This window comes from Littorina saxatilis, linkage group LG4 (assembly GCF_037325665.1).
Source record: "Littorina saxatilis isolate snail1 linkage group LG4, US_GU_Lsax_2.0, whole genome shotgun sequence".
NCBI lineage: Eukaryota > Metazoa > Mollusca > Gastropoda > Littorinimorpha > Littorinidae > Littorina > Littorina saxatilis.
The window spans coordinates 69071287-69084848 of record NC_090248.1 but is presented as its reverse complement, the minus strand read 5'-3'; the positions used below and the strand labels follow the sequence as shown (position 1 = coordinate 69084848).

Sequence of the window (13562 nt, the reverse complement as noted above, 5' to 3'; positions counted from 1 at the left end):
ATCATTCCCGTTATTTGTTTCTCTCTGCCTTCTCATGTTCCTCATATTTCACATTAGCATCATCGTCGGCACAATCACCATCGTCGTTATGATCATGATCCTCAGTATCATCGTCATCATGTCTATCACTGTTGTCATCGTCGTCAAGCGATGGAGAAGACCGAATATGTGTGGATGTGATACGCTCGGCTTCTCTTCCGCGGAATGACGGCCGACTGTTTCAGTGAACATTACCACCGTCAGGTGGCAGCACAGGCTAGACCGAAGAAAGAGGAAGGGGAAGGAAGGAACGAACGAACTTTATTTTGCAAGGATAAAGATTTAAGGCCCATTGCCTTGAATAACAACCTGTCCTCAAACTAATACTAAACATATAATATTCACTAAAGAAACATACACATGGGAAGAAGTGATAGAAGAAACATACACATGGGAAGAATTGATAGAAGAAATATACACATGGGAAGAATTGATAGAAGAAACATCCTCATGGGAAGAATTGATAGAAGAAACATACACATGGGAAGAATTGATAGAAGAAACATACACATGGGAAGAATTGATAGAAGAAACATCCTCATGGGAAGAATTGATAGAAGAAACATACACATGGGAAGAATTGATAGAAGAAACATACACATGGGAAGAATTGATAGAAGAAACATACACATGGGAAGAATTGATAGAAGAAACATCCTCATGGGAAGAATTGATAGAAGAAACATACACATGGGAAGAATTGATAGAAGAAACATACACATGGGAAGAATTGATAGAAGAAACATACACATGGGAAGAATTGATAGAACAAACATCCTCATGGGAAGAATTGATAGAAGAAACATACACATGGGAAGAATTGATAGAAGAAACATACACATGGGAAGAATTGATAGAAGAAACATACACATGGGAAGAATTGATAGAAGAAACATACACATGGGAAGAATTGATAGAAGAAATATACACATGGGAAGAATTGATAGAAGAAGCATACACATGGAAAGAATTGATAGAAGAAACATACACATGGGAAGAAGTGATAGAAGAAACATACACATGGGAAGAATTGATAGAAGAAATATACACATGGGAAGAATTGATAGAAGAAACATACACATGGGAAGAATTGATAGAAGAAATATACACATGGGAAGAATTGATAGAAGAAACATCTTCATGGGAAGAAGTGATAGAAGAAACATACACATGGGAAGAAGTGATAGAAGAAACATACACATGGGAAGAAGTGATAGAAGAAACATACACATGGGAAGAAGTGATAGAAGAAACATCCTCATGGGAAGAATTGATAGAAGAAATATACACATGGGAAGAATTGATAGAAGAAACATACACATGGGAAGAATTGATAGAAGAAATATACACATGGGAAGAATTGATAGAAGAAACATACACATGGGAAGAATTGATAGAAGAAACATCCTCATGGGAAGAATTGATAGAAGAAACATACACATGGGAAGAATTGATAGAAGAAACATACACATGGGAAGAATTGATAGAAGAAACATCCTCATGGGAAGAATTGATAGAAGAAACATACACATGGGAAGAATTGATAGAAGAAACATCCTCATGGGAAGAATTGATAGAAGAAATATACACATGGGAAGAATTGATAGAAGAAACATACACATGGGAAGAATTGATAGAAGAAACATCCTCATGGGAAGAATTGATAGAAGAAACATACACATGGGAAGAATTGATAGAAGAAATATACACATGGGAAGAATTGATAGAAGAAACATCCTCATGGGAAGAATTGATAGAAGAAATATACACATGGGAAGAATTGATAGAAGAAACATTCACATGGGAAGAATTGATAGAAGAAATATACACATGGGAAGAAGTGATAGAAGAAACATACACATGGGAAGAATTGATAGAAGAAACATACACATGGGAAGAATTGATAGAAGAAACATCCTCATGGGAAGAATTGATAGAAGAAACATACACATGGGAAGAATTGATAGAAGAAACATACACATGGGAAGAATTGATAGAAGAAACATACACATGGGAAGAATTGATAGAAGAAACATCCTCATGCACGGAGAAGGAGGAAGCCATCAACACATTTCTACCAGTCACCATCACCAACAACAACAACAACAACAACAACACCAAAGACAACAACAACAACACCAACAACACATATGAATAATTAAAAAGCGCGCGCGTTTTTGTGTGTGTGTATATGTGTGTGTGGATGGGTGTGTGTGGATGGGTGTGTGTGTGTGTCTGTGGGGGGGGGTTGTGGATGGGTGGGTGCGTATGTGTGTGTGGATGTGTGCGGATGTGGGAATGTCTGCCTGTCCATCTCGTCACTGTGTGTCTGCGTGTGTCTGTGTCTCCCAGTAGGCTGAGTGTGATGTCTCAAATGGTTTACACACTTGCAATAGCATTTAACAGCATTGAATGACAGTTCGTTTGAATGGATATTTAGCTTGCGTAAACCACACACCAGATTTCGTGGTTTATTTTACCCCTGAGCCATCGTGGACCCGTGTCACCCACTTCCCTTTTTTTCACAATTTAGTCGTCAGGGTGTGATTTCAATGCGACTCGCTGTATCTGCAATAGCACGTTATTGTGAACCTCTGAATCTAAAATGCAACAAACGAACTTATTGGCGGCGGTTGGCTTCAAAGAAGTAAGCCATATGCATAAAATTAATCTGCTTGGTTAAACACGACCTTGCGTGAGCTGCTTCCGGGCTACCTTTTTTAAAACTTTCAAAACTTCGAATTGTACTTATCTTTTCTTGATGAAAAAAGAATTATTTTATGATTTAATAATGTTTATGTAACAAGCTGTCAATTTATTATTTCGATTTTAAAGTTAGGTCTAGCGCCAAAATGAGACTTCCGATTTGATTTATAGTAAATCCGGCTGGCCACGCAAAAATAAATTCTTTGAAAATTGCTCGCTCTTTACGGAGGGCACCCAGGATGTTGTTCCCAAGCGGTGAGTGTTTAAACGAAAGGGTGTTTGTACTGTCTGTAAAAGCCAAAAACAAAGCAAAAGTTACGTTCGAACTGCGAGTCTGCACAAGATGAAAGCGTGAAAATGTGTCTCCCGGTATTTTTAGAATTCCAGCTTTTTCGCGAGTTACTTTTTCCTAGGGTAGGCCCTAAGTGTTGACGTCACAATACGCGTTTGTGTGTTTCTGCCTGTCTGTCTCTCTGTCTGCCTGCCTGTCTGCCTGCCTGTCTGCCTACCAGTATATGCCTATCTGTCCATGTTATCTGGCAGCGTGTAGTCATTTTCACACATGATCAAATTAGAAAACACATGACTGTTCTGTGTGAAAGTGCGCGTACTGTACAAGGGAGGTAATTTGCAGAATAAATGTGAGGCCGTCCGGTGTTGATTTCCCTTTAGCAATGCTTTTGCTCTCTCTCTCTCTCTCTCTCTCTCTCTCTCTCTCTCTCTCTCTCTCTCTCTCTCTCTCTCTCTCTCTCTCTCTCTCTCTCTCTCTCTCTCTCTCTCTCTCTCTCTCTCTCTCTCTCTCTCTCTCTCTGCCCCCTACATATCGGGCAAGCAGCTCAGCGGCCACTTCAGTTCCGGGCAATCCACTTATGGCGGAGTAATAGGGCCTTTTACAGCTGACCGCGCGCTGAGTCATTTCGAGTTACTCCCCTTGGGTACGGGCAAACTCGCTGTCGATACTGTTACTGGATACAGACGAGATGGTCTGCTGCAACTTGTAAAAACTGCACAGCAGTTGGAACTACCGATCGATCCGGATTTTACAAGACAGGACGTGCAAGAAAAACTTTCCGAAAAACTTCGACAGATCGGATTTCCACCACGCGATCCTTTTACATCCGAAGAAAAAAGTGACCCATCAAACGCACCCAGGATCGGTGTTGTTGACATCCTGAACTATCTGATTGAGAAAAAGAACGATTTCGACCAGAAGAAGGCAAAAACTTACAAATCCTTTGAAGATATATCGCCTTTTTTATGGCCATGTGCTCAACTTGAGATACATACATGTGCAGAAGTGGAAAAGTTGTTCGTCTACACCGCGGAGGTAAAACCGACACAGAGGCAGACAACCTACCTGCACACTTCCTCATATAAACTGTGCATAATCGTCAGCGAAGATGGGGACATTCTGCTGGGATTTTGCCAGTGTCCGGGGGGGGGCAAGTACTTACATTTCACAACATAGACATGTTATTATTCATATTGTTATTGTTAGTATTGTTACTCCTCACTGAAACCAAGCAAAGCAGGCTGTTCACCCTCAATAATGCTTTTACTGTATTAGTACTGTCACAGCAGGGTTCGACACTAGCGGGGGCGGGGGGCGGAACGCCCCAGAGTTTTGTGTTCCGCCCCAAACATTGCCGAAGCTTGGGGCCCACTCCGCCCCAGGATAAATTCCAACAATGACAAACCGAAAATTCTAATGCCAGAGCCAATCACTAAAAATCGCCAGTCAAAGTCGTCACTGAAATTTGCGTAACGATCAATGCCGCAGTCAAGAAAAACAACAACATTGAAATCGTCGAAGGACAATGCCGCAAGGGAAATAACTCCCAGATTGCACTCTTTAGCGTGAGAGATAAGTATCGCCTTCAAATGCCAAACACAAAATGTGGCGACACATCCCTGGTGTAAAAAGACATGGAAATGAAGATGAAGAACAGGGTGGAGAGAAACGAAAAAAGGAGACCGATGCAGCCAAAAGCGCGAAGCGCTGTCGTAATTTCAATGTCAAATGGTTGAAAGAATTTCCCTGGCTTCAGTACGATGAAGAAAAACAGACATTGCCGCCCGTGCAGATCTTATAGCGGAGAACCACTTGGAAAAAGTGGGGATTCTGAAGGTATATAATTATATACTTAGCATGAATAACAGTGGGCCCCAGATTTTTGTTTTCCGCCCCAGCAATTTCCATCTCCGGGGCCAGTGTGGCCCCAGGCCAAATAAGTTAGTGTCGACCCCTGCACAGTATGTGTGCATGCATACATGCAAATATTAGTTAGCTTCCATGAAATATTGAATATATCCCCATTTCACAGCACTAGGATGGGATGTATGGCACTTTGAATCACTAACAGTAGCACTGCCTCTTCAATACCCATCTCCTTTTTGAAACTGAAGAGTATGCGTATGGACCAGTGGCAGTGAATGGTTAATGAACATATGGGTTGCTCTGATTTCATTCATGATCAGGTACATTTGTTGTTTTTTAACCACACAAACACTTAGACAACAATTATTAGTGTATGAGTTTTTCCGCGTTTTGATTTTCATTTAAATCCAAGTCACAGCTTCTGTTTTATGATGAGTGATGTAGTTTGAAACACTTGGACAACAATTATCAGAGTATGAGTTTTTCCGCGTTTTGATTTTCATTTAAATCCAAGTCACAGCTTCTGTTTTATGATGAGTGATGTAGTTTGAAACACTTGGACAACAATTATCAGAGTACAGTATGAGTTTTTCCGCGTTTTGATTTTCATTTAAATCCAAGTCACAGCTTCTGTTTTATGATGAGTGATGTAGTTTGAAACACTTGGACAACAATTATCAGAGTATGAGTTTTTCCGCGTTTTGATTTTCATTTAAATCCAAGTCACAGCTTCTGTTTTATGATGAGTGATGTAGTTTGAAACACTTGGAGTTGGACAACAATTATCAGAGTATGAGTTTTTCCGCGTTTTGATTTTCATTTAAATCCAAGTCACAGCTTCTGTTCAAGTTATGATGAGTGATGTAGTTTGAAACACTTGGACAACAATGTCAATTAGGCCAACAACAAAAAATTGTCTGTTTCTGGTCACCCGACCGACCCTAAATTTCGGCGCCGACCCTAAACTTTTTTTTTCCAAACTCAAAAATTTTTATTTATTTTTTGGTGGTAAAGGACAGGGTGAGAAAATGAACAACAAAAACGTGTGAAAACGAAAGTCCGCTGACGATTTGTAAATGTGTTGAGTGTCTTGTCTCTATGTATAGTGAATCCAGTCTCTTTGCGCGATTTTTAAAGTTAGTTTTATTGGTCTACATTTGGGGTAAAAAAAAAATTTTAAAAAAAATTTAAAAAAAAATCCCGACCTACCGACCCTATTTTATTTTAGCCATGTTACCAGAAACAGACAATTTTTTTTTTGGCCTTATCAGAGTATGAGTTTTTCCACTTTTTGATTTTCATTTAAATCCACTCTGGAGTCACAGTTTCTGTTTTATGATGAGTGATGTAGTTTGAAGTGTTGGTATTAAATTTTCACTGACAATCATTCTGTGCTGGTATTCCCATTTTCACCTGCAGGGTTATGAAATATATGGGGAGAAACTTGGTCAGTAAAATCATCTTCACGCGTGAACTGAAAATTGTCTCTGTTTAAAATTACAATGTATTTCGTGAACACACCTGGAGAATGCCCTTGCATGATTTAAAACTGCCTGCTGTGAATACTGTTGTCATACTATGAATTTTCTTTTGAGAAAAACAAAAGAATGAAAAGCTTTTAACTAGCTTGTGAATGAGCCTCTTACTTCTATGTGGGGCTAGGTGCTTTGAACTATTTTTAATGCCTGAAAAGGATAGTGATGGAAATCACTAGTTTAATGTCAGGTGTGACATATACTATTGATTGAACTATTTTTTTTATTAATCTGCAATTTTGTTACAACCTACTTTGTTTATTTGGTGACAAGCTAGTGGGAGGCACTTTTTAGTGCTTGAATAGTACTGTGATGCACATTATTTATCATTTCAGTCTAGTCATACTCATGATTACAACCAATAGTTCTTGTGAGCTTGTACAGTTATGTGATGTCTCTCAAGTCTTTTTCCTTGAGGCAAACCATTTTTCCTTTGAACGACACATAGTTCAGTTTGACCATTTTTTTGTGTGTTCTTGTTGTATGCAACTGCAAGCACCGAGCTGTCATGCTTTTTGTCTGATTTCAGACCATATTCTTTGGGCCATTTGTATGCTGAAGTAGTTTTGTTTTTCTGCCACTTCTGTCAGATTGTGTTTTTGCAGTGAGATTCATGTTCAAAATTTTAGACAAGATTAAAAGAATGATCCTGTTTCTTAAATGCCTTCGTGTTCATTGGTTTGTAGACTATGTGTCACTTGCTGTCTAGTTTTTCAATGAAATTGTTTTGCTAACTAGCTGCAGTATCACACTTTGGTTTATGGGGATATGAAAAAGCTACATTAAAACCATTTCTTCCTCTCTCAGCACATAAAGTCAAAGCATGGTACAATCTTTTTTGTTCCATTTATACTTATGAAGAAAAGCAGCATGTCATTTTCAAGTGCCCCCCGACGAAGTGTTTTGTGCAAATGTAGGTGTCTTTGTTGACTTTTTCGATGTTGAACCTCTCGATCGTTCTTCCACATAGTTTAATCCATTTTCGGCACTTTTCTAAATCTCTGGAGGGTTTGGAAAACGGTACCCATCCAACACCGACCATGTGTGATCTCTCACGGTGTCTTAAATCACTTCCACACACGCCATAACAGCAATGTTTGTGCACCATCGTACAGCTCCACCATTCAAACAACGCGCAAAAGTGGCTGACTTTGCCCGAGGCACAGCGGGCCAAGGTCAAGGTCGCCTAGAATAGCCCAGGTGTAAAAGGCCCTATTGCAGTCACCAAGACGGCATGGCAGTTACAACACACTACTATACGTCTTTAGCGTACAAACAACTCAGAGTGATATTGTGTACTGGCTCACATATGTTTAAAAAAAAACACCCCAACCGAAAATTTCCGGTATTTGTTTTGGTTAGAAGTTGGATATACCGGAAAGGAAATTGTCAACCAGCTATGCTAATTTACTATTTTTGTCCCCAGTTCTACTGACTATTGTTTTGGCACATGAGGTGTTACTACGCTAAGCCAGTCAGTGCTGTCGGGTTTGGGTTGGTTATTATTTTTAGAGTATTTGACAGGTTTCTGCTTGAGGTTTACTGTATCTTGTAAGTATAACTAAAGTTCATCTCTTCCATGAGAGTTTTCGCGATAAACTACATAGCATTGTTCAAACTGGATTTTCATGATTTATTGGTTCTGTATTTCAATAGTAATTTGACAGTTGCTTTGAATCTCCTTATCAAGAATACCATCGACGCAGGTTTTACTATTTCCATTAATACTTTGTAAATTTAAAAAAAACCTGTTATCAACACCTGGTTTTGTATTCAGCCGTCGTATTGCTGTGCTGTAGCTTATTTTACTAGTCGTGCAAACACACACACACACACACACACACACACACACACACACACACAAACACACACACAAACACACACACACACACAAACACACACACACACGCACACACACGCATACACACACACACACGCACGCACACACGCACACGCACACACACACACACGCATACACACGCACACACACACGCACACACACACACACGCACGCACACACACACACACGCACGCACACACACACACTCACGCACACACACACGCACAAACACACACACACACACATACACACACGCACACACACACACGCCTCCCCCTCTCTCTCTCTCTCTCTCTCTCTCTCTCTCTCTCTCTCTCTCTCTCTCTCTCTCTTTTCCATCTCTTTCCCTGCCTCCCATCCCCCGTCCCCAACCAATACAGACAAGAATGTTTCACAAACCTGGCTAGAGTATCTTTCTGTGCCTCTTCTTTTGCTTCTTCCGTCTCCAGCTAAGGGAGCTAATCACATCGATCACAATTTGATCCGATTACGAGTTCCTGCCACTTGAGTTGTCGGTCGTTTCTCTGGTGCGCCGCATGGGGTCGCTGCTTTGACGTCACTTCACATGTTTGTGGACTGTGCTGATGATCAATTGCTGCCGGTGTAACACGAGAAAATTACTCCCACAATATTATTTACTCAGGAGGAAAACTTTCGTACGAACATTTTACTCCCTTTACAAAAAAACTACTCCCCCGTAACACGAGAACATTACTTACCACGACAGCTGTGTTTCGAGTCAACATTTCGGTCGAAAATGTTACTCCCCTGACGAATAAATAACGAATAAATGATTCCACCCTAACACGAGCAATTTACTGCCCACGCCAGGTGTACGCAACTTTTACTCCCCTGTCCCCTGATAGTCTTGGTGGTGGAAGGGGTTGAGGGAGGGTGGTGGGACATTTGTTTGCGCGAGTATCCCTTCGCCCGCATCTCATTTTCGCGTACGAGATTTTTACTGGAAGTACAAATTTGGGGAGTCAAAATTTCGTGGAGGGAGTAATTTTTTCGTACCTTGGGGAGTTCTTTTCTTGTACGAAAGGTGTACTCGGAGTAAGAATGTCGTACGAAATTTTTACTCCGGAGTAAATTTTTCGTGGAGTAAAAATATCGTGTTACACCGGCGAGAACTGTGTAGTTATCATATTGATTGTGCTACTGATTATTGGATGGTTTACAGCTTTCTTCATTTGTTTCCTGTTTCTTTGTAAGCTTGCGCGGTCTCGGAGGAATTATGACTGTCTCGATATGTGTAAAATGTCATATTTTGGTTTTTTAAAAATTACAAATAACGTAAAGTGTCAGCATTTTGTCATTAGGCCAAAAAAAAAATAGGTCTGTTTACGGTAACCCGACCGACCCTATTTTTTTCGCGCGACCCTAGACTTTTTTTTGGTATTTGGGGGAAAAAACAAAAAATAAAAAAAATCCCGACCTACGGACCCTATTTTTTTGGCGTATGTTACCGTAAACAGACTTTTTGTTTTTGTCATTATCCTATTTGAGTTGATTTTCCTTGTTATGCTTGTCCCCTCCATTTACCGGTTTGTAGATTGTATTGTGTAATCACTTAATTTGCTGTCATTATATTTCAAAGTAGGTGTGAGAAGCGTTCGTAATTAATCCCACGAGCTATTCGCAAAGTTTGTAACATTGCAAGAAAGGCAATAGAACAGAAAAAGTCGGGAACAACCGAACATAAAATGTCGACAATAGTACAGGAACAAAATGTCGACAATAGTACAGGAACAAAATGGAGAAAAAGAGAGAGAGGCACACACAAAGATGGGCTTTAGAACATGAACGATTATCCCCAAACAAAACAAAAAAACTTGACCGAGTAGAACACAATGCAAATTTTGTTTAACTTAGTTTCGAAGCAGCCAGTTAAAGTGTTCTATTTATGTTGGACCAACAACACTGAAACGTTCACGTCGTGCCATGTAATAGAATAGACAGTGAAATTAGGCATGCAAGTAGGAAGAGTGAATAATATATGGTTATACATCGATCTTTTTCAAAGCGCGGGATTTCGAGAAAAAAAGGCTTTCATATTCCGCCGCGTGGCCACAAACACATGAACCATTATTAATTAAATGTTTTCAACGAAATTCTCATTCCAATCACTCAATGATGAATATAAAAAAAATCATGGATTCACTCAATGATGGGTTTTGCTTTAGAGTGATTGATTTGGGTCTGTCTTTCATCATTAGTAGGCTACATTTTGTATATGTTGGTGAGTTGTGCTCAAATTCACTGTTGATATTTATTGAATTACTCATCACTTCAACCGCAGATCTTGAAGATAATCGCCGCGAGCGTGTTATCTCTAAGATACAGTGTTTACCCCATGTTCGTTAAGATACAGTGTTTACCCCATGTTCGTTAAGATACAGTGTTTACCCCATGTTCGTTATGATACAGTGTTTACCCCATGTTCGTTATGATACAGTGTTTACCCCATGTTCGTTATGATACAGTGTTTACCCCATGTTCGTTAAGATACAGTGTTTACCCCATGTTCGTTATGATACAGTGTTTACCCCATGTTCGTTATGATACAGTGTTTACCCCATGTTCGTTAAGATACAGTGTTTACCCCATGTTCGTTATGATACAGTGTTTACCCCATGTTCGTTATGATACAGTGTTTACCCCATGTTCGTTATGATACAGTGTTTACCCCATGTTCGTTATGATACAGTGTTTACCCCATGTTCGTTATGATACAGTGTTTACCCCATGTTCGTTAAGATACAGTGTTTACCCCATGTTCGTTTGAAGACTTAAAGATAATTTCTTTACCTTGTGAACGATCACGTAAACAAACAAAAAACAAAACAACAAAATCTACGCTTTTCCCTGAGTTTAGACAAGAATGTCCACCCAATGCGGTAAGCTGTCAGTAGTCTTATTCTTGCATGTGTCCGAGTGATAAGATGCTGCCATGCTTGGTAAATGCCGGTGTAACACGAAATTTTTACTCCACGAAAAATGTACTCCGGAGTAAATATTTCGTACGAAATTCTTACTCCGTGTACACTTTTCGTACGAGAAAAGAACTCCCCAAGGCACGAAAAAATTACTCCCTCCACGAAATTTTTACTTCCCATTTTCAGTTTACTTCCAGTAAAAATCTCGTACGCGAAAATGGGATGCGGACGAAGGGATAATGCCAATAAGTGATCTCGCGCACACGAATGTCGCGCTACCCTCCTTCCACCCCTTCCACCACCAAGACTAACAGTAGACAAGGGAGTAACACATTCGTACACATGGCATGGGAAGTTAAATTGCTCGTGTTGGGGTGAAGTAATTTATTCGTTATTTATTCGTCAGGGGAGTAACATTTGTGTACGAAATGTTTACTCGGAACTCACCTGTCTTGGGGAGTAATTTTCTCGTGTAATGGGGGAGTGTTTTTTTCGTAAAGGGAGTAACATTTTTGAACGAAATGTTTACTCCGGAGTACAAATCTCGTGGGAGTAATTTTCTCGTGTTACACCAGACAAATCTACGGCGGTGTGCATGAACACGGGATGGGATGTGTCTTTAAATCCACAAAATATAGTTTTTCAAAGGCCCCATGCACATAAGAGTGTTGAAGCACTCAAAGTCATCACGTGACAGTTTTGAAGCACTCAAAGTCATCATGTGTCCGTTTGAATAATTCACAGGTTGCATTAGTTTTGTCAAAACACCGTCAGCAAAGTTTGATGGGACTGCAAAAAGTTTAACAAGTCGCGTAAGGCGAAATTATTACATTTAGTCAAGGTGTGGAACTCACAGAATGAAACTAAACGCACTGCATTTTGTCACAATGACCGTAGTCCGCCGCTCGTGCAAAAGGCAGGGAAATTTACGAGCCAGTTAAGCGCGGTAGTGGTTGCGCTGAGCTGCATAGCACGCTTTTCTGTACCTCTCTTCGTTTTAACTTTCTGAGTGTGTTTTAATCCAAACATATCAAATCTATATGTTTTTGGAATCAGGAACCGACAAGGAATAAGGTGAAATTGTTTTTGAATCGATTTCGGACATTTTATGTCAATCATAATGTTTATATTTCTAATTTTCAGAGCTTGTTTATAATCCGAATATAACATATTTATAATATTATGTTTTTGGAATCAGAAAATGATGAAAAATAAGATGAATGTAATTTTGGATCGTTTTATAAAAAAAAGAATTATAATTAAAATTGCCACCTCAACTTTTACAAAAAGCCGGATATGACGTCATGAAAGACATTTATCGAAAATATGAAAAATTCGTCTGCGGATATCATGCCCAGGAACTCTCGTGTAAAAGTTCATAAAGATCGGTCCGGTAGTTTACTCTGAGTCGCTCTACACACACACACACACACACACACACACACTCACACACACTCACACACACACTCACACACACACACACACACACACACACACACACACACACACACACACACACACACACACACACGTACACCACGATACTCGTCTCGATTCCCCGTCTATGTTAAAACATATAGTCAAAACTTGACTAAATGTAACAAAAGCTTGCTGATGCTGTCACGTGCATGTGGCGGAGCAGGACAATGAAACCTGAAGGCTCCTTTGTTGCACAAAGGTCAATCGTTCTGTGCGAGTCAACGTTGCATGAAACCAAAACAAAGAGCCCGTTAATGTGAAAGAAGGGAATGTTTTTGTATTCTTTCTTTGTATGCTGAGGTAGTGTTTGTTTTGTTTCCTTGGGTGAGGCTTTATTCTCATTGTGTGTTTTTGTGTGTGTTGGTGTTGTTTAATTGGTTTTTTTTGTGTGTGTTTTTTTGGGGAGTAAGTTCTTGTTTGTTTAGCTCTTATTTCTATTCTTTTGTCCAAGTTATCTTTTGTAACACTGCCGCGTTGCTGTTGGTACCGTCAAGACAACAACACAAACACGAAGTCAAAACAAACAGTGAGTGTTTTAGCTTGTTTCTACAACATGCCCAACTTTTCATCAACGTTCCATGCCAAATATGATGACACAACATCTATGTCATTTTATGTGTTATTGTTTTTATGTGTAGTGTGTGTGTGTGTGTGTGTGTGTGTGTGTGTGTGTGTGTGTGTGTGTGTGTGTGTGTGTGTGTGTGTGTGTGTGTGTGTGTGTGTGCGTGTGTGTGTGTGTGTGTGTGTGTGTGTGTGTGTGTGTGTGTGTTCGTTTTCTTTTCTGATTTCGAGGGCTCGAACTCCCAAACACACCGTACTCAGACTGGATCACATGATCATCTTCGTACAGACTTGCGCTAGCATGA

General features: G+C 39.9%; 1 protein-coding gene across 1 annotated transcript; it reads left to right on the top strand.

Annotated features, from left to right (window-relative positions):
* The first annotated feature begins 204 nt into the window (after nucleotides 1-204).
* LOC138965693 (aggrecan core protein-like) lies at nucleotides 205-2197 on the top strand. The gene is made up of 2 exons (XM_070337869.1): nucleotides 205-238; nucleotides 390-2197. The coding sequence occupies exons 1-2, from the start codon at nucleotides 205-207 to the stop codon at nucleotides 2195-2197; spliced, it is 1842 nt and encodes a 613-aa protein (XP_070193970.1).
* The last annotated feature ends 11365 nt before the right edge of the window (nucleotides 2198-13562 follow it).

What these genes read in the sequence shown, in the direction of transcription:
- LOC138965693 (XM_070337869.1), top strand. Translation starts at nt 205, where the DNA reads ATGACGGCCGACTGTTTCAGTGAACATTACCACC. An exon ending in TTTCAGTGAACATTACCACC is followed by an intron (nt 239 to 389) that starts GTCAGGTGGCAG and finishes TATTCACTAAAG; the next exon opens with AAACATACACATGGGAAGAA.